At 45.4% G+C, this 25,236-nt stretch overlaps 1 protein-coding gene across 2 annotated transcripts in view; it reads right to left on the bottom strand.

The window, feature by feature from the left end:
- Window positions 1–25,236, bottom strand: part of HDAC8 (histone deacetylase 8) — a 244,923-nt gene that overhangs the window by 19,736 nt on the left and 199,951 nt on the right. For both annotated transcript variants that reach the window (XM_022565591.2, XM_089904374.1), the window contains one exon: window positions 4,270–4,375. In XM_022565591.2, the coding sequence (XP_022421299.1) occupies window positions 4,270–4,375 (106 nt within the window). The remainder of the gene's footprint in view (window positions 1–4,269; window positions 4,376–25,236) is intronic.

Below are 25,236 nucleotides of genomic sequence, written 5' to 3'. Positions count from 1 at the left end.
TCATCTGTAAGATAAATAGTAGCTATTACTCTTATTATTTCTCCTGTGGTGTCTCTCCCCACACCCATATCAGTTTGCTGGCCCATCTCCCCAACCCAGCACCATAGAGGCTGCCATACTAAGCCTCCTTCATTAAGGGTCAGAAAGGGCAGATGGGCACAAGGCCTGCTCTTTCCTCTTGTGTCCTCCCCCCACCTCCTCCTCTCCTCCTGCTTCTTTCCTCCTGGTCCCATTTGTTTACTTTTCTAACTTAGGCAAACTTGGGGGTAGAATCTGGGAACACAGAGCCAAGTGTAGAAACCTCCAGTTACAACTGCAACACATACTCACATATATACAACTCACCTTCCCCTCCCCCTCCCCCACCAGGTCGGGCCTGGGCTGCAACATGAAGCTTTTGGCCCCCTAGGGACTTTTATTTGATTCAAATGTCATCAGTACCAGGGATTAGAAAACCTCTACCCCTGTTTCCCCATGCAGAGCTAGGCAGGCTCAGGGAGCTAGCTGCCTCTGGGGATTGATCACATCAGCACTGTTCCAACTCTGGAAGGTTCACTGTGAGCCAACTCCTCTGGAGTACGTCAACCAGAGAGGAAAGACAAACAAGTTTGAGCACATGAAGATGGTGTGAGGGTGATTTTACAGTAGTGGTCATGAGCTAGGCTGAGCGATCCACTCTGTAACCCACACTTCCTTGTGAACAATGACACATATCTTCAAGATTCATTGGCACGAGAAGAACGATTTGTGGGAGCAACACATAGCTTTTCTCTGTATAAAGCTAACAGCTTGAATGGACTCTCCATAGTTTTATTTTTGTCGTTTTTCTCTCTTAGAAAGTCTAATGGGCAGTAAAGATGGGATAAGGTGAGGTCCAAATCTGCCTGTGCCTCCAGTCATCCTGTGGCATACGGAATGCATCTCTATACGATGAACCTCCTCAGGTTTCATCTCCAATAGGTTAAAAATCCCACCTTTTGTGCTTCTAAGGGATGTGAGAAAGAGAGAAAGCCCAAGCTCAAAGGTTAAACAAATTCAACCAGATATGCTGGTGAACCTCCTTCCCATAGAGTGGAGCTTAATCCATCCACTCCCTCATTGCCATCCACCTCCCCCAAATAATCCTTGCCTCTGCCCCACTACCTTTGTGTTTAATGGGGGGTGGGAATGAGTGGGGGGAGGGAGGCACTGAGAGAAATGGCCAGCCTCACAGAGGTTTTATATGCAAGAACAAATGATAGTCTTGTAGGCAGGTTCAGGAAAATCTTTCAGAATGCAGAAAATTCAGCAGCCTTTCCACACTGACCATTGTCATGGCAACACACTATCTGATGGCAGCATGCGTCACCAGGCTGGAGGGGCACGGTCTCAGTATAGCAGGTTAGCCTGGCCATTTTTAGCAACATTTGGACTTCTTTCTAGCCTCATTTCTTCTAGGTTCAACTGAATTTCTTTTCGCTTCTGGACTTACGTGCTCTGCTCATTTGCATGGCTAGAACACAAGACTTTATCAATATGAAAAGGATGGCTAAATGGAAAAATCTGAAGATTCCTAGTATTCTATAGCCATTCTACTTGCTGTCCTGGCTCCCCACCCACTCTCAGCCATCTAGTTTCTTTTCTTCTCCTCATCAATTCTTTCCTATACACAGCATTACCTCCCCCGTGCCCCCCCCAACTGTGACTCATCTACCAACCCCTGCACTCTCATCATCTTCTTTTTATTGTTTTTCTATTTTCTCATTTTAATGTGCAGCATCCTAGAATCTTAGGATTGGAAGGAACATTGACAATAACCTAGTGTAATCACCCTCCTCCAAATGCAGGAGGCTGTCTACGATATGACAGTCAAGTGACTGCCTTGTCTCTATTTGTATGTCTCCAGCAATAGAGACCTCATTCCTTTCTGGGCAGTCTGTTCCACTTTGGACAGGCCTAATCGTTAGAAAATTCTTCTTCCTCTTGAATGAAAATCTGCCTTTTAATAATATCTACACATGGATCCTAGATCTGTGCCCTGTGACCACATAGACTCTGTCTATGCCCTCTGCTCTGTGACAGCCTCTCAGAGATATAGGACCACATCCCCTTGGGTCTTCTTTTCTCCAAAAGCCCAGCTCCTCCAACAAGATCTCTTGGAGCCTGAGCTCCAGTCCTCTCCCCATCCTAACTGACCTCCTGGAGCATATGCTCCTATTTGTCTCCAGTTCTTTTAAAGTGAGGTCGATACTGCATTAGCATCTCTGGAGGCCACCTTGCCCTGGTGACTCACACTGACGAAACTCCCTAACTCTCTTGCAGACAAAATGCTGCAAAGCCACGTTTCCCATCTTGTGTGTGTCCAGTTGCTTTTGAGGACCCAATTCCTAGTCCATATATTTTCTCCCAGTTTAATTTCATGGCGTTGCAGCCAGAATATTGCTTTAACCTATTAGGATCTTTTAAAAAATCTTGACTTCCATGTAACTTACATATCCTCTAAGACTTTCTATTATTCTTATTACTATTTTTTAACCAACCCTCAAACTAATCCTTTATTTCAAGTCTTTTCAAAATTTATTCTTCTTTTGGGTTTCTTAACCTTTCCTAGTTCTCTTCCCTTTGAATTACCTTCCTTACATCTTCTCTCGCTTGTCATTTCCATTTCCTCAATAGCAAGATGTCACCAGTCTCTGGAGATAAGTGCTTGGGTGTGTGCGCAGGAAAGCATGAGGGCATACAGATATCTGCACATACCTAGGTTTGAGCAAGTAGCTGCAGAGCCTTGTTTAGTTCCTCTGTTTCTATTGCTTTGTCTGTGCTCTACCAGGATTTAGAGACTGGATGAGGGGGAAATGGCAAGGTAGAAGGAAAAGGGGTAAGAGAAGTTGGTCCAGGATCTGAGAAGGGCACTAGGAAACTAGGGTGGGAGCACGAGTGTTAATCGGGGCTGCAGTGCAGTGAGAAGGGCTGAAGAAGGGCCAGGAAAAGAAGGATTTTAAAGGCCTTAAAAAGGTTGGAGGAGGGAGGAGGATTTGGTTAGGAAGTGAGGACTTCTGAGGCTGGTAGCCATTGAGAGGCCAGAGGGAGGTGGCTTGAAACTACAGGGTCAAGGAAAGGCTGAGGGATGTGGGACACCTGAGAGGGGCAATAAGCATTGCTATGAGCACAACCTTATGAGTCTATGACTCTTGAGCTTAGAAACTTTTCTCTGGTCAAAGGAGCCTGGGACGTGGAATCCCTGTGTATGGACTCAGCTGTTGTCACAGACTTGGCTGCACTAGAGGACGGGGCCTTAATATCACCATCGGCAAAGACGCCCAGGATACAACGTGTTCCCTCAGACTAACTCTGACACAGAATAGGCCCCCCTTTCATGCTAGATTCTATTCCAATGAGGGAGTCAAAGTTAGGAGAACTGGTGCTATCTTGGTTGTTAGATGAATAAACATGGGAATTTCACTCTCCAGGATAGGCAATGTGATACCTTTGGCCTCTTAACTTTGCAAATAATTAGGATCCAAAAAAATATGCACATGTACACACATTCAATTAAACAGGAATATGGGTGCCAAAACGACTTTTAAAAAATGGTAGATGAAGTGAGTTGAGTTGAGAAGCAGCAGCTGGGGTTGGGAGGGGGGCTCTACCAATAGTGTCCCCAAACAGCTAGTGGACAGTGTGATCAAGAGGGCGATAACCTGATGACTGCCATTTTCCCTCTGTCCAGAGGCCAGAATAATTGGAGGCCAGCCTCAGGGAAGGGAAGAATAGGGCAGCAGCCACATCTCCAGTGCTCTAAGTGAGACTGGGGAACCCACTCCCAGGGCTTCAGAATCCCTGACTACTCATTGTGGGCTCACAGTCACTCGAGGCTCTACTGAACCAAGGAAACGCATTGAAACAGAATGTCTGTGAGCACCCTTCACCCCTACCCCCAACCCCAAGTCTGAATTGACTTGATTTTCCCTCATCTTAGAGAGGATTTTACTGTTGCCCTTTTCAAAGGGAGAGTTCCAGGGCACACTTTAGAACTGGCTTTCCACTGGAGGTGCCTAAAGTTGAACCTTTTGTTCCCCTGAAGGTGACATTAGCTGGCCAAATGACAATCCCAACCAGAGTGACCAGTGCGGAATTCCAACAAGCTCTCAGGCCAAGGAGAGGTTTCCCTTCCAAGTTGGTGTAAAGATTAGCCACCAAATGACAAATGGTACTGGGGGAAGCCCCCACTGATGGGTCACCACAAGCTGGGTGGAATGAGGAGGGCAGGACTCGAGGGGTGGTGCTCACCTTTGATGTAGTTGAGGATTTGCTGGACTCGGTGGGGCTCATTGCGGTCTGGCCGGCAGCTTGGCGTGATTTCCAGCACATAATCAGGACCATATGCTGTGAAAAACTGTAAGGAAAAGTGAAAGGCCAAAAAACAAACTAAACCACAGAAATCCTCCAAACCAAACCACATACAAACAGAACAATCAAGAGAAATCCACCGCTACTGACAAGGTAAGGGAGGCCCAGGTGGGCAGGGCAGGAGGATGCAGCAGGAAACCGTTCCCCATTTTCAAACCTCCCATGGCAGTCCACTGTGAAATTCTTTGGCTTGGTGTTCAAGGTCCTCTCTGCTCATGTCTCAACTTTTCTCTCTAGCCTCTCTATCCCCCTGCTCTCTAGCCACACTTGTCTGCTCCGGGCTCTCCCAAATGAGACCGGGCTTCGTTCCCCCCCCCCCCCCCCCCCCGCCTCCCCGCGAGGATCTTTGCCATTGCTCTTTCCTGGGGTCTGCAAAGGCCCTCTCCCAACCCCTGCTGCCTGTGAAAAACCTCCCCATCCTTCTAGGCACAGCTCAAATGTCGCCTCCTTCACAAAGCTGTCCCTCATTCTCCACCAACCCCCAGAGTGTTCTGTTGGTACATCTCTTATGGCCCTTGTTCAACAAATCGACAGTGCTTGCCGGCATGTCACATACAGGTCACTGTGCCTGCTGCTGCGGGGGCTGTGAAGATGGACAAACCCTCCTCTGGGGTCCTCTGGGTGTTCCCAAGCACGTTCTGCAGTGTGTAGAGATTTTTCAACAGCGACCTCATCTCCCTGCACTGGATTATCAACTCCTTGAAGGCAGGCAGCACCTGTGCCTTAGTCACCTCCTTGGTCCTCACAGACCAAGGCAGCTGCCTGTTAGTTTTGGTTGTCTTGAATTCCCTGACCCGGGAATGTCAAATGAGCCTGGTTTCTCTAGTTTTTCTTTCTCCGTAGTAGAGTTTATTTGTTTTTAAATTCAGGGAATCAAAATAAAGGTCTTTGGATTCTATTTCTAGTTCACTAGATGATTCCTTGTGACCTTTGGTAAGTCACAATATCTGATTCAGCTCCTCTATTAGGGCCCGCTTGGGGAAAAACACCCCATGACAAAGGGAATCATTCAATTGGGATAAGCCTTTGAATGGGAAATATGCAAAGCTACTATTTCTGTTTAGTTTTTAACAGAAATAGTATTTGTGCACACTCTCTGGAGAGAGAGCATATGGTCCTTAACATTATGTGCTTTCAATAGTGATATTGTTAGGTGGTAAGTAAGCCAGGGAAATTCAAATTCCATGGAAAAAAATGGTACAGAGGGCATGAGCAAAAGGGATCTTGCTATGTGTCATGAATTTGATGTCATTCAAAGAGCCTCTAAGAAAATAATCCAGGGTGATTGCCATTGCCACCAAGTTATCCTTGTTAAGAGTCTGGATGTACATCTGGCACCATGGGAGAGGTTGTGGAACAATCTCTAGGGATTCTAACAGCGTCTTTGTGGAATCTATGGGAGTAATTTGATGGGGAGATGGCTTTTGCACATCCACGACAGAAGACTCCACACATCTAATTAAAAGAAAAATGACCAAGACTGTGCCAATGCTTATAATGCTTTTTTTTTTTTTTTTGGACTGAACTAAAAAGGAAAGAGGGGTCTAGTTCCTTCCTGCTGGGGTTATTCCTCTCTGATGCCTGAAGCCCTGAATTCTGTAGATTAGAGATCATCTTTACCACATCCATATATGGAATGGACAAGAGGGGTTACCTGGGGGACACATCCAGAAACTAAGTCTCCCATTCTGATCAAAGAAACCTGAGAGGTTTGTATTTTTAGCCAAGGAGGGCCCCTCAGTCCAAGCCCGAGAACCTCGTGGGCTTGACTCTGGAAGAGAAGGCTTCAAACAGGTGTGGCCCTCTCTCCTTGGACGGCCTCTCCTCCTCCAGAAGGTGTCAAGTAGTACACTCATTTCACGGGTATGGAAAGACGGGTTTAGAGAGAGCAATAGAAGAAAGGCAGCTGCAACAAAGGAGCCACTCTGGGGGACCCAAACCCGTGGCATCAAAGTGCTATAAAAATCAGAGTCAGGGGGCCTCGCTGAGGTCTAGGAGGAGGGAATGTTCTGTCTCCATCTACGAAGATAACACTGCTGATCCTCTGTCAGCAAGGCATGTTGTGAGCTATCTGTTTCGGGCTGAGCGTCTGGAACAACGTGTCCTCATTGTGAGGGCCTGCCGCACGCTCAGCCGCGTTCTCTGGCTTTAGCCCCCTCTTGGGCCAAGAGCACATGGTTGCAAGACGGTCAGCTGGGGCCAGAACTGACTGCCACGTGAGAGCTCAGCTTGACTGGGATCAAGGCTCCTGTCCTGGCTGCATGAGCACCTGGCTTTAACTAACCCATAAATAACCCATTCTTTGCTGAAGCAGGCTGGCTGCAGGTAAGCGTGGGATCCTAAACATCTTCCCACCTTTGCCAATCAAATATTATTCCCAGGTCCTGCTTATTCGCACTATTCTTAGGCTAGGGGACCCAGATGATTTAAGAAAGTCCTTGTTTTGTGATCCAGTTCCACATGGCAGCTGACTGGTCCTAGCCTTGGGAGGCTCTGCTTGGGGCTGAGGGAAGTGACAGGCACCGGGAAGGCAGAGGCTGTATCTAAGGCAAAGGTGGTGCGGTGCCCTCTTCCCCTCTCTGGCTCTCTCGTGGTATTTCTGTTTCTGTGTTATATTATGCTTTTAGTTTTGCACTCGTTAACTCCTTTCTACGGGACCATGAACTCTGCAAAGGCAGAAACTTCAGTCGCATTCTCTTTGTGGAGCCTGTAGAGTTGAATTTCCTTCAGCCTTTACTTTAAAATTATGTTGAATTACATTAATTCACAAAAGATTTAGCTGGCCGTTCACTTAATTCTGTGGAATAATGCAAAGAGCCAATTTATGGCATGAACAGTTTTTCGGCTCTTGAGGAAGCATGAGGAAGCATGATGAGGCGGCAAGAGCCCCGGCCTCGGAGTTAGGCGGAGCTGGATTTTCATACCCAGTAGAGCTGTGTGCCTCAGGCGAGCTTCGTAATCTCTTTCAGTCGTTGCTACCAGAGGAATGATAAATCCTGACCTGGCTGGGTTGTTAGGAATCACAGAGATAATATACATTAAAGGGCCGACCACAGGGCCCAGCACAGGGTAGGATGTCAGTACATGTGAATTCCCTTCTTCTGAGGCAAGAAGCTATTGCCTAACCAGTGCCTCACCCAGACCCTGGGGGGATGTTGGGCCAAGCACTGGGGGCCCCCCACGATGCAGAAAGAAGAGCCTGTTCCTCCTGCCAGACAAAGCCCAGCAGTCCCAGTGGCTTCCCGCTTGTTTAAACCATGAGCTCCGCCTAGAGCCGGTGGAGAAACTGACTTCTCTCATAGTTTCCTGCCCTGTGCTCAGCCACTTGTTACTTACTGGCAAGGTGGAAAGGAAATCTGATCAATAAGACAAAGATGTTGGGGTGGAGGGATTTGGCCAGCAGTAGAAATAGCTCAAAGCCCCACCCTGAAATTGCCCTCCAGTGTTGAAGAGGAAAGGAAACAGGCAAGCGGCGATGCCATTTCCAGACAGGTGGAGCAGGGTATGAAAGAGCCCAGGGGGCTGGCAAGTGCAAACGCTGGCTTTGATCTCAGCAAAGGAAGAAGGGAGGTGCTAACCCTTCTCCACCCCTTCCCCTTTTTCCTCAGTGCTCCTTTTGCTTTCTGGGTTTCCATTTATGCGTGTTTGAGGGGAACATGGTAGCAGGAATGGGGCAAATGGAAAGGATGAGGTGGGGCTGAAGGATGGGAGTGGAAGCGAATAGCACTTGAGGGGAGCTGGTCCCTTCTCGACCCAAGAGTCAATGAATAAAGAAAGGAAAATAGCTCAGTCTTGCTCGGTTCAGGCCAGCTCAATGTGCCTTTCTTGCTCACTCCCCTCCAGCTCTTGCTCATGCAATGCAAACAGCATACGCTTAGATATTTGGTCAAGAAGATATTCAGAAGAAGCCTTAAGGCTGTTGTTATTCCTTCCTAATCCTATGTGGTCACAGGAAACCAAACCACAAACCCGGCACAGCCAATCCTTTTATCCTTCCTTCAACATTTATTAAGTACCTACTGACTAGGTGTCAGTAGGTACTTAATAGATACTTTATTAAGTACCTAACCTGATTAGGTTAGTCACTGGGGCGCAAAGATTGTAAGATGTGCTTAGTGGGAGGGGTCAGTATGATGAGAGCAGTACGATGAGAGGTATAACAATAATACTAAAGTCACAAGTAATAACAGTTAATGTGTTTTCTCTTTTTAAAAATTGAAGTATAGTTGATTTACAATGTCGTGTTAGTTTCTGATGTACAGCAAACTGATTCAGTTATACCTATATATGTATATATGTATTCTTTTTCAGATTCTTTTCCCCTATAGATTATTACAAGATATTGAGTAGAGTTCCCTGCGCTATACAGCAGGTCCTTGTTGGTTATCTATTTTATATACAGTAGTGTGTATCTGTTAATTCCAAACTCCTAATTTATCCCCCTCTTCCCCCTTTGGTGACCATAAGTTTGTTTTCTATGTCAATAACAGTTAACAGTTAATATTGATTAAAGGCTTCTTATGTGTCAGGCACTTAAAGTGTCTGCGCACTTTTTATGGACTGACAATTCTCACAACCAACTCATATGGAGGTTCTAGAATTACTTCCATTTTAAGATGAGAACCTGAAGCACAGAATAGTCAGATAACTTGACAGAGGTCACACAGCTAGCACGTGTGGTGTGAGATTGGAACCCAGGTCATTCTGGAGATCAGCACTACCCATAGGAGCCTCTAAACTACCCCAGAGGAAGTGACTGTGTAGGGCGGGGTCTGCAAAGGGGGCCTGGTGGGTGGGAGGGAGGCATTCCCAAGAGAGCCTGGGCAAGAGCAGGGACTGTGGAATGGAACAGCATATTTAGCACAATTTGATGTTGCTCGAGGGTAGGGCATAAGGAGGATCAGGACACGAAGCTGGGGAGGCAGCATGAGTTTCACGGTAGGCGCTGCGTGTTCCCCACACTAAGGCATTTGGCCTGATCCCAGACTAGAAGGTCCACGAGGGCCGAACACTCTCTTGCTCCCCAATGTCAGTGCCAGTTCCCAAAACAGTGCTTGTCCCTAGGAGGTGGCAAGTAACTGTGGCATAAGTGAATGGAAACTTGGGGGAGCTTGGAAATGAGGGGATGAACAGGTCAGCTGGGCACTGGTCAGAGGACTCAATGGCTACAGTGTAGAGAATGGAATGGAATCTGAGGGGAGGAATGCAAATAGGGAGACCAGTGACAAGGTTGGTGCTAGAGCCATGTTGAGTGGTAACAGGGCCTGAGCCAGAACAGTTGTGGGAGGAACCGAGAGTGAAAAACTTAAAAGGTAGCATCAATAGGACTAAACAATGAGTTGGATGTGGGAAGTAAGGAAGAAGAGAGAGTCAAGGATTTCCCACTGTGTAGGAGGTACAGTGACAGGGTGAGGAATACAAGCAGAGGACAAGGGTTTGTGGTGGGGTGTATATGTGTGAGGGGGGTTCAACGGGGAGCATGTTTAGGGTCAGAATCGTGATGATACAGTGGTCTGTAATTCAGGTGAGAGGTTGGACCTAAGATACAGAATATGTGTTATAGACTTGGGAGTTATCAATGACGTAAAGGAATTGGATGAGAATTGCCAAGGAATTGCCTTGGCCAGCATGGGCGGCTTCCTATAGAGTAAGAGAAGAGAAGAGAGGTGAGGAAAGAATCATGGGGAACAGCCAACACTTCAGAGGTGGACAGAGGGAGAGGAAACAGTTCTGGTGATGATTTGAGATGTTGCAGACAGCTGAAATAAAAGGAGGGTGGTCTTCCGATTTGTCCATGGGAAGATCTTTGCTGCAGCAAAGTCAGTGGAGGGTGTGGACAAGGCCTGACTGGAGGGGGCTGAAGAGTTGATGGGAAGAAGTAGAGGTAAGAATGATGGGGACTTCCCTGGTGGTCCAGTGGTTAAGACTCCGCCCTTCCAATGCAGGGGGTGTGGGTTTGATCCCTGGTGAGGGAACTAGGATCTCACATGCCATGTGGTGTGGCCAAAAGTATATAAATAAATAAAAATTAAAAAAAAAAGAATGACGGTAAGAATACACACATACACTCTCCTTTTTTTTAAGAGTTTGGTACAGGGGTGGGACTGGAGTAGGGTGGTATTTTAAGATGGGAGGGTCTTAGAAGTATATTTATAGGCTGAGGGGAAGAGCCCACAGGATGGGAGCCAGAGGCAGCCTGATAGGGATTTTGAGTTGTTTATATCTGTCTTTCTAGCTCCTTAGCCAGAGTGCCACAAGGGAAGAATACTGCTGTATTCATATTTCTATTACCTACAGCTCCTAGCATAGGGCTTGGAAAATAATAGGTACTCAATTCATGTTTGTTGAAGGAATGAAATTCTGAAGACACGCACATCCAGTAGGGAGAATCAGGGTCTTGAAGGATGGGCGATTGCAAATAGGCAGGGATGGGGTGGGGTTGGAGGGTAGTTAGTGGAGGCAGGACCAGTCTGGGAGGTTGGCTAAAGTTCTAGAAGGAGAGCAAGGGAAGCCTTGAACCCCAGGTTGAGGAGATAGGACTTGATGTGACAGGCATATCAGGACTGGAGCTGTGCCTTAGGACACCTGGGAGCAGTATACAAAGGCTGGATGACCAGTGTGGAGGCCACTGCCATAGTTCAAGGGGGAGATAGCAAGGGCTTGAACAAGAGTGATTGCTGTGGGGATGGAGAGGATGGGAAAGAGACACTGTGAAGGTAGGCTTCCGAGGACTTTGGTAAGTGGTTGGCTGTGGAGGAAAGGGAGCAGGGGAGGTCAAAGTTGACTCCTAGGTTTTGAGTCGGGGTAAGTAGGAGAATCAGTGCCACTGATAGAGCTGGGATGAAGTAGTAGGAAGAGCTAGTCTGGCTCAGGGAAGGGGATGGGCTTGGGTTTCGTGGGTTTGAGATGACAGTAGGATATGTGGGTCACTCTGTCTAGCAGGCAGCTGGAGATGTGATGATGGTGTGTGGAAGTGAGGTCATGGCTGAGGACTAATGTAGTAGGGGGATAAAAAGAGCCAGTGACTAGGCAGAAAAAGAGCAACCAGAGAAGAAGAAACAGAATGGTAAAGTAAAATCTCTTAGAGCCTTAGGGATGACATTCAGCATGAGAAAGATGCCTAAAGGAATACACTTGCCACACTGGCAATAGACTCCTGCGGCTAAACTAACATCCCTCCGTCCTAGTCAGTATAAAAAGCCAGACCCCTTTTTATAATACTCCAAAAAGCTCTCAAAATTTTTATTGCTAACTCAAGGTTTACCTTTTCCTAGAAGTTAGGCTTGATCCTATCAGGGTAAGCCCAAGGTTGATGCCAATCCCTCTTACAGACCCCTGAGGCTTTGCTCTGTCATCAGCTAGGGAGGTTGTGCTGGTGATTGTGATGTGGGCCCTGGCCAGGAAGAGCATTTCTTGTCTTGACTCACCCTGGGAACAGAACTCATCACAACAAGAGTGACAGAGCATCAGCACTTTGAACCATAACATGGTCTTGTAAGATGCTTCTCAACCTTTCTTATGTCACCAATTACTCCATCAAAGAACCTGGGCCCAACCATGATGGAAACAAAAAAGCCCTCTTTTCCCCAGAAAAACACTTCTATTTACAGGAAATTCAGTTATTACATATATCATTTATGGTACATTTTAAGGACACAAAATTGCAGTGGTATTATTGGGAGTAAATTTTATTGCCATGGCTTTACAACACAAACAAACAAAAATAATAACCCCGTTAGTCGTTGGACTGAACTGGCAGGAAGCAGCACATCAAAGGCGATTGCTTGTAGGCAGGGGAACGGGGAATTCGGATTGTCCAGAGCATGACTGAGAGGTCAGGGAGACGTGGGCTACTGGAGACAAGATGTTACATGTGGAGTGGACACGAGGATGGAAACCCAGAGACCCATCTAGACTGTATCTGTATCCCACCTGTGGAACTCATCTCACAACTTGAACAGGGTCCCTACTTAAGAAGTGCTTCATGGTGAGGCTCATACACCAGTGCCAAGAACTGTTTGAATGAATAAGTGAATGAATGAATAAGGCATGGAAATAGTTTCATTATCCAGAAGTTTTAATGGTATTTTAACTATTGGTATAAAAAATTTTATTAAGCAAAATAATCAGGTAAACCTGGGAACTCTTAGCTCATTTGAGCACCGATTATGTTTAAACGAAGAATATGCCCAGTATTAACTAGTCTTATCTCATTAGCTAAAGTACTTAGAGGCTTCATGAACACACACACATATATAGCCCTTTAGTGTACTGTGTATTCAGTAAGGTTCCTATGTTAGTTAACCCACAGTAGTGTGTGTGTGTGTGTGTGTGTGTACACGCACATGTTCTATTAGGTGCTGAACATTATTCTAGGTTCTTGAGGGGAAGCTGAGTACAAACAAAGAATAAGGTCTGGTGACTGCTCTTGAGGAGATGAAGATCTAAATGAGAAAGATAATTACAGGAAGGGCAGAGGAATAAATCTAAGCTTAACTGTGTGGTACTGGCTAGAGTACAGTAAACTGTCCTCACACGTGTGGGTCACTGGACAAGTGAGGTGACTTGTAGAAAATCACAGTGCTAAAGTAACAGATGTGAACTTGAACCCATGGCTTAGGACTTTCAGTCCAGTGGGCTTTCCATCACAACAGGAAGCAAAAAGCATAGTGGTTAAAGAATGAGATTTCTGGAGTCATAGGGGATGAGCCCTAAATCCTTGCTCCACCATTTACTAGCTGTGTGACCTTAGGCAAGTTACTTAACTGTTCTGTGCCCTGGTTTTCTTTGTAAAATGGGGATAATAAGAGAAGGTACTTGTAGAGTTGTTGTGACAGTAAGTTAAATCATGTAAAGCACATAGAACAGTGCCTGGAGCATAGTAAGTGCTCAGTAAATGTTATTATTCAATGATAGATATTATTATTTATTGTGCTTTATCAACTGTACAAAGAAACAGGAGTTCTACATATAATGGATAGTAGCAAAACTGGATTTCGTTACTAATGTCCATTCAGAGTGAATGAGGGCGAACTTGTGAAGAGCTTACCCTGTATTCCAAAACTCTGAAGGCAGAAAGAGGGTAGAGAGAACAAGAAGAGAAGGATCCAAATGAATGAGACCAAGAAAAATGGAAGAGGACTTCTCTGGTGGTCAGTGGACTCCACGCTTCCGATGCAGGGGATGTAGGTTCGATCCCTGGTCAGGGAACTAAGATCCCACATGCCGCACAGCCAAAAAAAATAAGCAAATTGCAAAAAAAAAAAAAAAAAAAAGAGAGAGAGAGAGAAAAATGGAAGTGAGGAGGAGGGAATGAGAACTTGGAAGTGGCAGGAAAGAGGCAGGGGGACAGAGGTGATAGAAAGGAGAGGAGATAAAAACGTGTGTATGGGGTAAATTGGCAAGGAAGGGGAGGCACAGAGGAGGTGGCAGAGGAGACAAGGGCAGGGTGGCTGCCACTTCACTAGGGGGGCTCCCTGCAGGCCAAGGCTTTCCTTCAGGGTGTGGTTTCAAGGGGTTTGGGGGAAGGGCCCTGTCCAAGACTAATATCTTCCCCACATTACGGCTGATCCTCAAATTTCCACTATTAGAGAGAATTCCTCCTTCATAAATATGTGCAGGGCCAACTCTGGTTATACCATACGTCTCTGTTGATCAAATGAATATTTTGGAAACAAGCCTACACACAAAGCTTTTTTACATCAATTTTTCCTTTAGCCAAGGGTGGGGATAGAAGAAGGAAGAGTACAGGGATATTGCTTTACCTGGCTTGCTGCTGGACAAGTACTAAGATGACCTTAAGAAAATGGATTCTGGGACTTCCCTGTGGTCCAGCGGTTAAGATTCTGCGCTTCCACTGCAGGGGGCGCAGGTTTGATCCCTGGTCGGGGAGCTAAGATCCTGCATGCCCCGGGGTGCAGCCTTAAAAAAAAAAAAGAAATGGATTCTACTAGAGGATTGTAAGTGCTGCCTTGGCCCGATCCTTACACTACTTCAAGCAACTGCCCTCTCTGTTCCTTCACTGCTAAACTTCTTAAGATCTCTTTTTTCTTCAGCGCCTTGACCTCCTCATTTCTCAGACACTTCAACATGCTGCTGTCTGAATTCTTCCCCACACCTCCACTGAACTGTTTTCTAGAAGAATGCCAAAGAGGTTTTAGCTTGTTGGCAACTCTGATTGATTGGTAGTAGCTGCTTGGGGGTACTATGTTGAGAAGGATTCTGAGGCTGTGTCTAGGTTCAGCAGGAAAATGTGCCCAAATCAGTTTGTCAAGTAATTCATGGGAATACATGGTAGGCAGGGTGGGGGCTGGAGGGATGTAGTCATACGTGCCCTATATTTGCTATTCCTGCCTTAGGAGACCAAGAGCGACCCCCTAATTACCCAACCTAATGTCTTCTTTTCAGTGATCGCTCACCCTATTTGATCTCTCTGCAGCACCTGTCATCAACTACTGCCTCATCTTTGGCACTGTCTTCTCTCTCATCACCACTCCTCTCTCTGTTCCTTGTCAGTCTCCTCCCCTGGATCATTTTCCTTTACCTATCTCTTAAACGTAGGTGCCCTCAGGTTGTCCCCTCAGCTCTTTTCTCTCTCTCTGCAAGAGTTTACACCCTCTGCTGTGGCTTAAATCACTTCCATGCAGAGATCCTAAATTTTTGGGTTCAGTGTTTATCCCTGGCCTCTGACTTGAATTTATAATTGTCTGCTGGACATTTCTACCTGGAAAACTTGAATTCTTGGTACTTGATGCTTACTGTGTTCTAAGTTGAGCTAATTCAGTATAACTCCTTCAAAGAGAATGTTCATCTTCTCTTTTTGTTCACTCAGCACCATAGGTGAGACCCATCATACAATAAGCTACTCAGCAAAGATTTGAATTTATGACCCTGAGTGGATCAGTGTGCTTATGTTTTGTTTAGAGGCACTGGATTTTGTGCTTTCAAAATACCCCAAATGATATGGGATTAGGGGATAGAGATTAGGGGATTTCTATCTCTGGGAGATATTCCTATTGTTTGATGAACAATGATTTTTCTTCTTGCCATTTGTCAGATGAAGAAAAACATATCTCACTGGGTGCAAGAAGATAGAGAGAGGCATAGGGTACTCCCAAGACTGGCACTATCTCTAAGGGGACAGCCAGACAGCATGCAATATGCTTGGGGTATTATTTGAAAACACTCACTGGTTATCTTCTGAGGCAGGGTGCAGGGTGGGGAGATGCTAGGGAGACAATGATGAAGCAGACAATCCCTGGCCTTGAGGAGCTTGCAGTCTAGTAGAGAAGGCAGAGAGGTGCAGGAAGAACTATGATGAGATGAACACTACAGGTGAGTCATTTCTCTGGAGCTATGGGAACTCAAGTGGGAATTCTGAGTGTGGGGCTGGGTGATGCGTGATGGGAAGCAACTGAACTGGCCTCGAAGGATGAACGAGATTTAAATAGGAAGGGAGAGAAGGTAAGAAAGGCAGAAGGAGCAGAATGAAGACAATGAAGATACGTTCTAAACAAGTCATCAAAAATTAATTTATGAGAAAGAACAGAGTACAGGGTCATAAGTAGCACCAGCACAGCTCTGTAGGCAACTTTCTTGTCTTCTCTGAATAGCACATCCTTCCTTCGTGATGGACAATGATAGGTCGATGGGCTTGGCAGAGGCAGAGGAAAAGTCATGGATGGGCTTGATATTCTATCAGAGTAGGATTTCTGTCTGATATATCCATCACAGTGGTTAATTGGGAGCAAATCAGAGTTGAACTTGCTTATATCCTATTGATTCATTTGTTCCCTCATTCGCTTGATACCAATGTCTCCCAAGGACTACTGTGTACCAGGCTCTGGGTGCGAAGAGATGACTGAGACTCAGCGCCTGCCCCCAAGGAGTGGATGGGGAGGCAGCTGTGCAAACAAACAGCTCTAACGCTCTGTGGTAAGTGCCATAATAGACATGCAGGCAGGAGTTCCTGGAGTCCAGAGGGAAGATAAAGCAAAGCTGTGCTCTCTGAGTCAGCCTCTAACCGATTTCCCTGTCTCCCCTCCCTCCCTGAGTTTTCCGTCCGAAATTCAGATCTGATCATGTCATTCCCCCTGCTTAAAAACCGTGGTTGGCTCCCCACGGACTGTAGGACCCAGTCCAAACTCTCAGGCAGGACACACAAAGGCCTTCACAGTCTGGCGCAACTGACTCCTCCAGTCTTATCTCACACCACGGGCCAGGCTCTGGCCTCTACACTGTAGCCACACTGCACTGGAGTGTCTCTCCTACTCCTCCTTATCTGGTCAAGTCTTCTGCTTCCCTTGCACCCCTGCTAAATGTTGCTTCTCGGCTGCACTGGCCCCAACCGCCCCCGATGGAGAAAGTTCCTCCTCTGCCTTCCCACAGCTTGCTGTCAACCTCTCTATTCTAGTACTTATCACACCATAGTGTAATTGTTTCTCTATGTGCCCCTCTCCCCCACAAGGCCGTGGTCTCCTCAAGGTTGGGAACTGGGCATTATTCTTTTTCTTATCCTTGAGATTTTGTCCGGGCCTGGCATATAGTAGGTGCTCCATCCATCTTGGATGAGTGAATGAATGACTCTGACACTGGCCACTTGGGTCTGGTCATTGTCAGCAGCTAGCATTACTTAACATGAGAGATGCATAAAAATATGAAGGGCAGCCAGAGTAGCTAAAAAACAGGCGGCTCTAGTCACATCATGAAAAAAACAAGAGATGGAGGAGACAGTGCTCCCACTCAGGCTTTAACTAATGACTCTCCCTTCTGAGCAGCCCCTTCTTGTCTGCCCTCCCGTTCACTTTCAAAAACCCAGCGATTGAAATGATTCTAATTATTCATGGTCGGTGGCATATCCAGGAAACAGTTTACAAGCAATTAAAATACGCCAAAATAGATTTATGCAGGTTGAACCTGATCCTGCTGGTAAAAAGGGAGTAAATGACTTACATCTTGGAGGGGTATTTGCTTCCTGAGGTTGCTCTTTATCGCTCTTTACTGTACTAGCTTGGGACTAACACGGGAAACATTTGGAGGTCCTTCTTAAGGCGAGTGCGCAGCGAACGGTGCAGGGAGCGTGTAGACTGCATGCATGATGGCAGCTAGCTGTCCTGTAAATGTGGGAGCGCTGCCTCTGCCCACATTCCATCCCCCCCGCCTCCCCCCAGCCATGGGGGGAGGATGGCTCAGCAGCAGGTAGCTCGTGGTAGTAGGAAAGCTCCCAGCACCGTGATCATGACGGTTCCGATAACATTGGAACCACTTGGGATCATTTAACCCCACAAGGTTCAATCTCCCAGTTGGTGAAATAGGGACACAGATCTCCACCCTCCCAACTTTAAAGGGTTGTTTATGAGGATCAATGGAAGAAATGTTGTGGAAAGCTCTAGAGGCTACAGAAATGGTGGCGGGGGGGGTGTCACTTTCATTACTTAAGAGTCCACACAAGAACTATTCATTACCTTGCTGCACTCAAACCAAGTGTTTTAATGTCCCTTTCATGAAGACAGCAGTCAGCAGCTAAGCAAACAGGCCATTTGGTTGAGAACAGACATGGGGCAGCAGAGGCCTAGCACATGGAGTCCAGGTGTCTCCAGAGATTTTGTGCCATCCCTCCCCATGGCAGGCAGGCTCTGCTTCCTTGGGATTGACTCTAGGGAGAAACAGCCTCCTTTTGCTGCTCCGAGAAACCTAGAACATATAGCTAAGCCATTCAGTGGGCCAATGTGATAGCTAAGCCATTCAGTGGGCCAATGTGATTGGTGCAAAATTTAGAATGAACGAATTGAAATGGCATATTTCACCACCAGCTTTTGAGCTAAGTGCAGAGGACTGCAGAAAGGCCAAAAGGCTGGCACAGAAGCAGAGGCGGGGGTGGTGGTGGGGTGGGGAAGCAAAGGCCATGGAAAATCAGTAAACTGGAGTGATAGTTTACCCGGAAGTCTAACTTTAAATTATTAAGCCCTTGAGATACCGTAATGGAAAGTTATATAGCTTACATCTGCAAAAGGATCCTGGGTTTCTTCATGCTCTGTCACACTTCCCTGCCTTTCCACTCACCATTCCTTGTGCAGAGAATGCCCGGCCCTCCCTTCTTACTCATCTTTCAAGACCCAGCTCCAATGTAACATCTTTGAAGTCTTTGCCGACTCCCCAAAAGCGAGATCCTTGCTCCCTGTGCCGTCACAAGGTCTTTTACAGCCCTAAGGCCCACTCTGACACATTTGTTTACACACCCTTCTTCCCCATTCGGCCAGGAGTGTAGCTCTCAGAAGCAAGGACCAGATGGTAGCTTTACCTAGCACAGAGCAGGAACAAAGATGGGCCTCACTCAAGGCCAGCTGAATGAATGAGCATTTGAGCATACGTGAGCCGGCCACATTTATCAGGTCTGCAGAGGACCCAAAAGGAAGGCTCATTAGGCAATGATTTGATATGGTAGACATGCTTCTTCCACACTGGTTTACCTGATTAGTGACTGCCTCGGTGCTGGCAAGCAGCAAGAGACCTGCCGGCAGAGGCAGCCTGACAATGTACCTATGAGGCAAGGTCTGGTCCTGGCTATTAGCTTGGTTCCCACAACTTGTAAACGTGAGCTGGAAAAGTGCTGCCCTCCCCCCGACTCAACTCTCAGGTGCCTGCTTCTCAAGAAGTTGCCCAGCAGCACAGACGGCATCATCTTGTACATCTGAAAACTGAAAATGCATCTAGTACCAGAGAGGAAGGCCTAATGGACAGAGCCTGACCCAGCCTCGGCTCCCACAGAAGCTCCGGCTCGGCAGCCACAGCCTCCGGTTCTCCTTCTGGTTCTGCTAATGATGAACTCGATGACTTTGGACACATCGGCTCATCTCACATTCTCCATTCCCCCCAGTGGGCAGAATAATGAAGATGTTGCACGGATTGAGTCAATAAGAAGCTTGACTGAGATCCCTGTGGACGGGGGAATCAGCAGTTGATGCTGGCAGAGCCTGCAGAGTTCTGTTGTTTTCGGTATTTCTGTTTGTAAGTGAATCATTCTGCCTTGAGCCCAGATGTGCAGCCCGTGGAGAGGAAGAGAGGAAGGGCAGGTGGGCTGGCACCTCCGGCCTAAGCTGCAGCAGTCAGAGCACACGGAAGTGGACGGGACAGGACGGGACAGGATGGGATGGGATGGGATGGGAGGGACAGGACAGGACGGGAAGGGATGCTCAGCTGCTGGCTTGCCAACAACTGGTCCCCTGCTCCCTGATAGGGACCAGAAGCAATAAGCTCTGAAGGCTGTGTATACTGAAGCAGTTTTGTATTGAAATCAAATCAAACTCATGGCAAAGTCAATCTGACACATCTTTAATGATAAACATAATGATTATTGTGCTGTACTGTAATTAGGCATAATGGTAAGCAGCTCTCAGGAATGACTGCAATTACGATTACTTTTACACGGCTGAACCAAATATTTCTGAGGTCTGCCAGGATGGGGGTGGGGACTGGGGGGTCTGGATAGGAGGCAGAGCAGAAATCTAGTTGCGAGGCATTTCTCTGGTTCTCCCCTCCCCATCCCACCCTGAGGCAACAATCCCTCCATCCCTTACTGGGAAACAGAAAAAAGATCTGATGAAGGGTTGGATGGCTAGCTCCTTTCTCCAGCTAGGGAGAGGCCACACTGAAGTTCCTAGGGTTAGAGAATCTGGAATGTTCAGAGGTGCTTTGAGGTGATTTCCCATGAGGCTTGAAATTCTACCAAGTGGCCTTAAGCCTAAATAGTATATGCCTAATGTGTAAACCATGTTTGGATCCTGGTTTGAACAAGTCCATGCAGAAAGATATTTTTGAGACAACTGGGTAAAACTTAACAGTGACTGGTATTAGATGGTATTAAGGAATTATTAATTTGTCAGCTTTGATCATGGTATTGTGGTTATTTAAGAAAAGGTCCTTATCTGTTGGAGAAACTTACTGAAATATTTATAGTCCAGCAACTGTGGAATGGTATGGTCCCTGGGATTTGCTTTCAAATACTTCAAGAAAAAAATGAGGAATAGAAGAAATAAGAAGGGCAGAATGTTGGTAATTGTTGAAGCTGGGTGATGGGTACATGCGGGTTCATCATACTCTTGTCTCTGCTGTGTACATATTTGAAAGTTTCCATAACAAAAAGTTAAAAAATTCATATACCCTAGACTGCTCTGACAGTGATGCATACATTAGTGAAAATTAGTTTGATCATAGGCTAACAACACCTAGTAGATGCAGACAGATCTCAGGACTGGGATTTGGGATGGGCAGAGCCAGGAGGGTGGGCAGTTTGGGGCATGGGCCACTGTCAGGGAGTGCAAAGTCCTGGCTGGGGTGGAGAAATGTGTGTGAGGGAAGAGGAAATTTGAATGGTCAGGGGGTAGTCTGAAAATTCTGGGAGAGAAGGCAGGAAGTGTAGGAAGAGAGGAGACAGAGTGTAATAGGGGCTCATGTCCACCACCTGTTAGGCCCCCTCTAGTCTGTAAGCTCCTAGATGTTGAGTCTGTATCGTAATGCTCTCTATCTTACCTAGAGCCCTCAGGACGTGAGTTTCTTCATTTTATTTCACTCATTCCCTTGAGAATATTTATTGCGTGCCTACAGTAGCCAGGCAATACAAACATGTGCCTGTGGTAGGCAAAGGAGATGGAGCAGAGAACAAACGTGAACAAAACCAAGTCCCAGTCCTCAGGGAGCTCACATCCCAGTGGGAAGAGACACAGTAAATAAACAGCAAGGATGTACGTCAGATGGTAATACGTGTGGCAAAGAAAATAATGTCGGGTAAGGTGGAGAGGGAATGCTGAGTAGTTGCTCAAGGCCAAACTTGCATGGCACTTAGGCCCTTATGAGCTTTTCCAGGTCCCCCCTGCAGCCTGGCTTTTGGTCATGTTGGACCCTGTGCCTGGGGGTTTTGCCAAGGGCTCCTGGGCCTCTCGGCCTGTGTATACACTTTAACGTCATTCTTGACTTAATTGTCCCCTCCTACTCCTGATTACCCCACATTCCTCTCTAGGTACCACTTCCCCAGGAAGCTCTCACAGGTCCTTCCTTCCTCCCACCTCCACACTCTGCCCTTGGTCTTCTCCACTTCCACAGCATCCTTTAACGAATCTCTACTACAGCCCTTACCACCTGGATTATGATTCTCTTCCCGTCTAGACTTTGTGCTCCTTGAGGACAGAGAATCTGTCTTTTTTTTTTTAACATCTTTATTGGAGTATAATTGCTTTACAATGGTGTGTTAGTTTCTGCTTTATAACAAAGTGAATAAGCTACACATATACATATATCCCCATATCTCCTCCCTCTTGCATTTCCCTCCCACCCACCCTATCCCACCACTCTAGGTGGTCACAAACCACCGAGCTGATCTCTCTGTGCTATGTGGCTGCTTCCCACTAGCTATCTATTTTACGTTTGGTAGTGTATATATGTCCATGACCTCTTTTTATATTTATATGGCACAGGGCCTAGAACACAGTAGGCCAGATACTATACATGTTTAATGAATACACGAATGAATGGACGGATGAAAGAATGAACATGCTCCCTAGCAGAACACTGGAGGCTTGGGAAGCATCCTCACCCTAAATCAAATGCTAGGGAAGCAGAGGTGCTAATATGTGCTCAGATACCAAAGGGAGAAATGGGATCAGTATACTTGGATATGTATTAAACTCAATGATGATTTTTTTATAACTATATATATATATATATATAAATTTATTTATTTTTATTTATTCATTTTATTTTTGGCTGTGTTGGGTCTTCGTTGCTGTGCACAGGCTTTCTCTAGTTGCAGCGAGCAGGGGCTACTCTTTGTTGCAGTACACGGGCTTCTCATTAGGGTGGCTTCTCCTGTTGCGGAGCACCAGCTCTAGGCGCACGCGGGCTTCAGTAGTTGTGGCCCGTGGGCTCAGTAGTTGTGGCTCGCAGGCTTAGTAGCTCCGTGGCATGTAGGATCCTCCCGGACCAGGGCTCAAACCCGTGTCCCCTGCATTGGCAGGTGGATTCCCAACCACTGCACCACCAGGGAAGCCCTCAATGATGATTATAATCATGTTCACACTCAACATTTATTGCATGGACTCTGGACCAGATCACCTGGGTTTTAATTTTGTCTCTATCACTTCCTAGCTGTGTGATTTTGGGCAGGTTATCTATACTATCTGTGCCTCAGAGTTACTGTACATATCACCATTTTATAAAGATAAGTGAGGGTTAAGGCTGTTAAGTAACTTGTTCTAGGTCACAGAGCTCATAAATTGAAAATTAGGATTCTATATCTAGTCTGTGTGACTCTAAAAATCACTGCTCTAGACCAGGACTTGACAAACTATGGCCCATGGATCAAATTTGTCCCCCTGTCTATTTTTTTCCCTTGTGGATATAATTCACCCTTTTAGAGTACACAATTCAGATATTCACAAGTAGTATGCATTTACAAGGTTGTGCAACCATCACCACTGTCTATTCCAGAACATTTTCATCAGCCCAGAGAAAACCGAATACCCATTAAGTATTAATTTCCCCACCCTTCAGCACCCTAGCAACCACTAATTTCCTTTCTGTCTCTATGGATTTGCCTATTCTGGATAGTTAACATAAGTAGAATCATATACTATGTAGTCTTTAGTATCTGGCTTTTTTCACTTGGCATGTTTTCAAGGTTCATCCATGTTGTAGCATGTATCAGTACTTTATTCCATTTTATGGCTGAATAATATTCCATTGTATATAGATACCAGATTTTGTTTATCCAGTCATCAGCTGATGAACATTTGGGTTGTTTCTACTTTTTTGGCTATTATGAATAATGCTGCTATGAAATTATGTGTACAAGTATTCTTCTTCTAAGGGTATTATAGTTTTAGCTCTTACATTTAGGTCTTTGATCCATTTTGAGTTAATTTTGGTATATGGTGTGAGAAAAGGGCCCAACTTCATGATCTTTCACATGTGGATATCCAGTTGTCCTAGTAGCATTTGTTGAAAAGATCATTCTTTTCCCATTCAGTAGTATTGACATTCATGTCAAAAATCAATTGGCCACAGATATATAGGTGTATTTCTGGACTTTCATTTCTATTCCATTGATCTATATAGGTCTCTGTATGCCAGTACCACTCCACTGTCTTGACTATTGTAGCTCTATAGTAAAATTTAAAATCAGGAAGTGTGAGTTCTCCAACTTGGTTCTTTTTCAAGATTGTTTTGGATATTCTGGGTCCATATGAATATTAGGATCTTCCATATGAATATTAGGATCAGTTTGTCAGTTTCTTAAAAAAAGGAAAAACGAGCTGGGATTTTGATAGGAATTATGTTGAATTGGTAAATCAGTGTTGGGAACATTGCCATTTTAAGAATAGTAAATCTTCCAATCCATAAACATGAGATGTATTTCCATACATATAGGTCTTTGCTTTCTTGCAACAATTTCCAGTAGTTTTCAGTGTACAACTCTTGCACTCCTTCTTTTAAATTTATTTATAAGCATTTCACTCTTTTTGATGCTATTGTAATAGGGTTTTTTTCTTAATTACATTTTTGGATTGCTCATTGCTAATGTATTAAAATACAGTTGATTTTTGTATATCGATCTTGTATCCAGCAAACTTGCTGAACTCATTTTTTGAAAAGACTTATTTTTTTAGAGCAGTTTTAGGCTCACGGCAAAATTGAGGAGATACAGAGATTTCCCATATACCCCGTTTTCACACATGCATAGCTTCCCTCATTAATGTCATTCCCCACTAGAGTGGTACATTTATTACAATTGATGAACCTACACTGACACATTACTATCACCCAATGTCCACAGTTTACCCTATGGACATTCCATAGGTTTGGACAAATGTATAATGACATATCATTATAGTATCACACAGAGTATTTTCAATGACCTAAATATCCTCTATGCTCTACCTATTCATCTCTCTATCCATCCTCGACCCCTGATCTTTTTATTGTCTTCATAGATTTTCCTTTTCCAGAATGTCATATAGTTAGAATCATATGGTATGTAGCCCTTTCAGACTCCTTCTTTCACTTAGTAATATGTGTTTAAGGTTCCTCCAAGTTTTTCATGGTTTGACAGCTCATTTTGTTTTAGTGCTGAATAATATTCCATTGTCTGGATGTACCACAGTTTGTTTATCCATTCACCTACTTAAGGACATCTTGGTTGCTTCCAAGTTTTGGCAGTAATGAGTAAAGCTGCTCTCAACATCCGTGTGCAGGTTTTAATGTTGACGTAAGTTTTTGACTCCTTTGGGTAAATACCAAGGAGTGCAATTGCTGGATCCTGTGGTAAGAGAATGTTTAATTTTGTAAGAAACCACCAAACTGTCTTCCAAAGTGGCTGTACCATTTTGCATTCCCACCAGCAATGAATGAGAATTCCTGTTGTTCCACTCCTTGCCAGCATTTGATGTTGTTAGTGTTCTGGATTTTGGCCATGTGAACTCATTTTTTAAGTCTAATAATATTTTTGTATGGATACCTTAGGAGTTCTATATACAAAATCATGTCATCTGAAAATAGTGGCAGCTTTACTTTTTTTTCTTATCTGCATGCCTTTTATTTCTTTTTCTCCAATTGCCCTGGCTAGAGCTTCTAGCACAATGTTGAATAGAAGTGGCAAGAGTGCACATCCTTGTCTTGTTCCTGATCTTAGGAGAAAAGCTTTCAGTCTTTTACCAGTAAGTATGATATTAGATGTAGAGTTTTCATAGATCCCCCCCCTTTATCAAGTTGAAGTTCCCTTCTTTTCCTAATTTGTTGAGTGTTATTTACTATGAAAGGGTATAGAATTTTGTCAAATAATTTTACTGTGTCTATTGA

The sequence above is a fragment of the Delphinapterus leucas genome, chromosome X (genome assembly GCF_059928025.1).
Source record: "Delphinapterus leucas isolate spDelLeu-1000000601 "Yukka" chromosome X, BTC_Dleu_Yukka2, whole genome shotgun sequence".
Taxonomy (NCBI): Eukaryota; Metazoa; Chordata; class Mammalia; order Artiodactyla; family Monodontidae; genus Delphinapterus; species Delphinapterus leucas.
The sequence above is the reverse complement of the archived record's forward strand: the minus strand, read 5'-3'. Positions and strand labels throughout refer to the sequence as shown.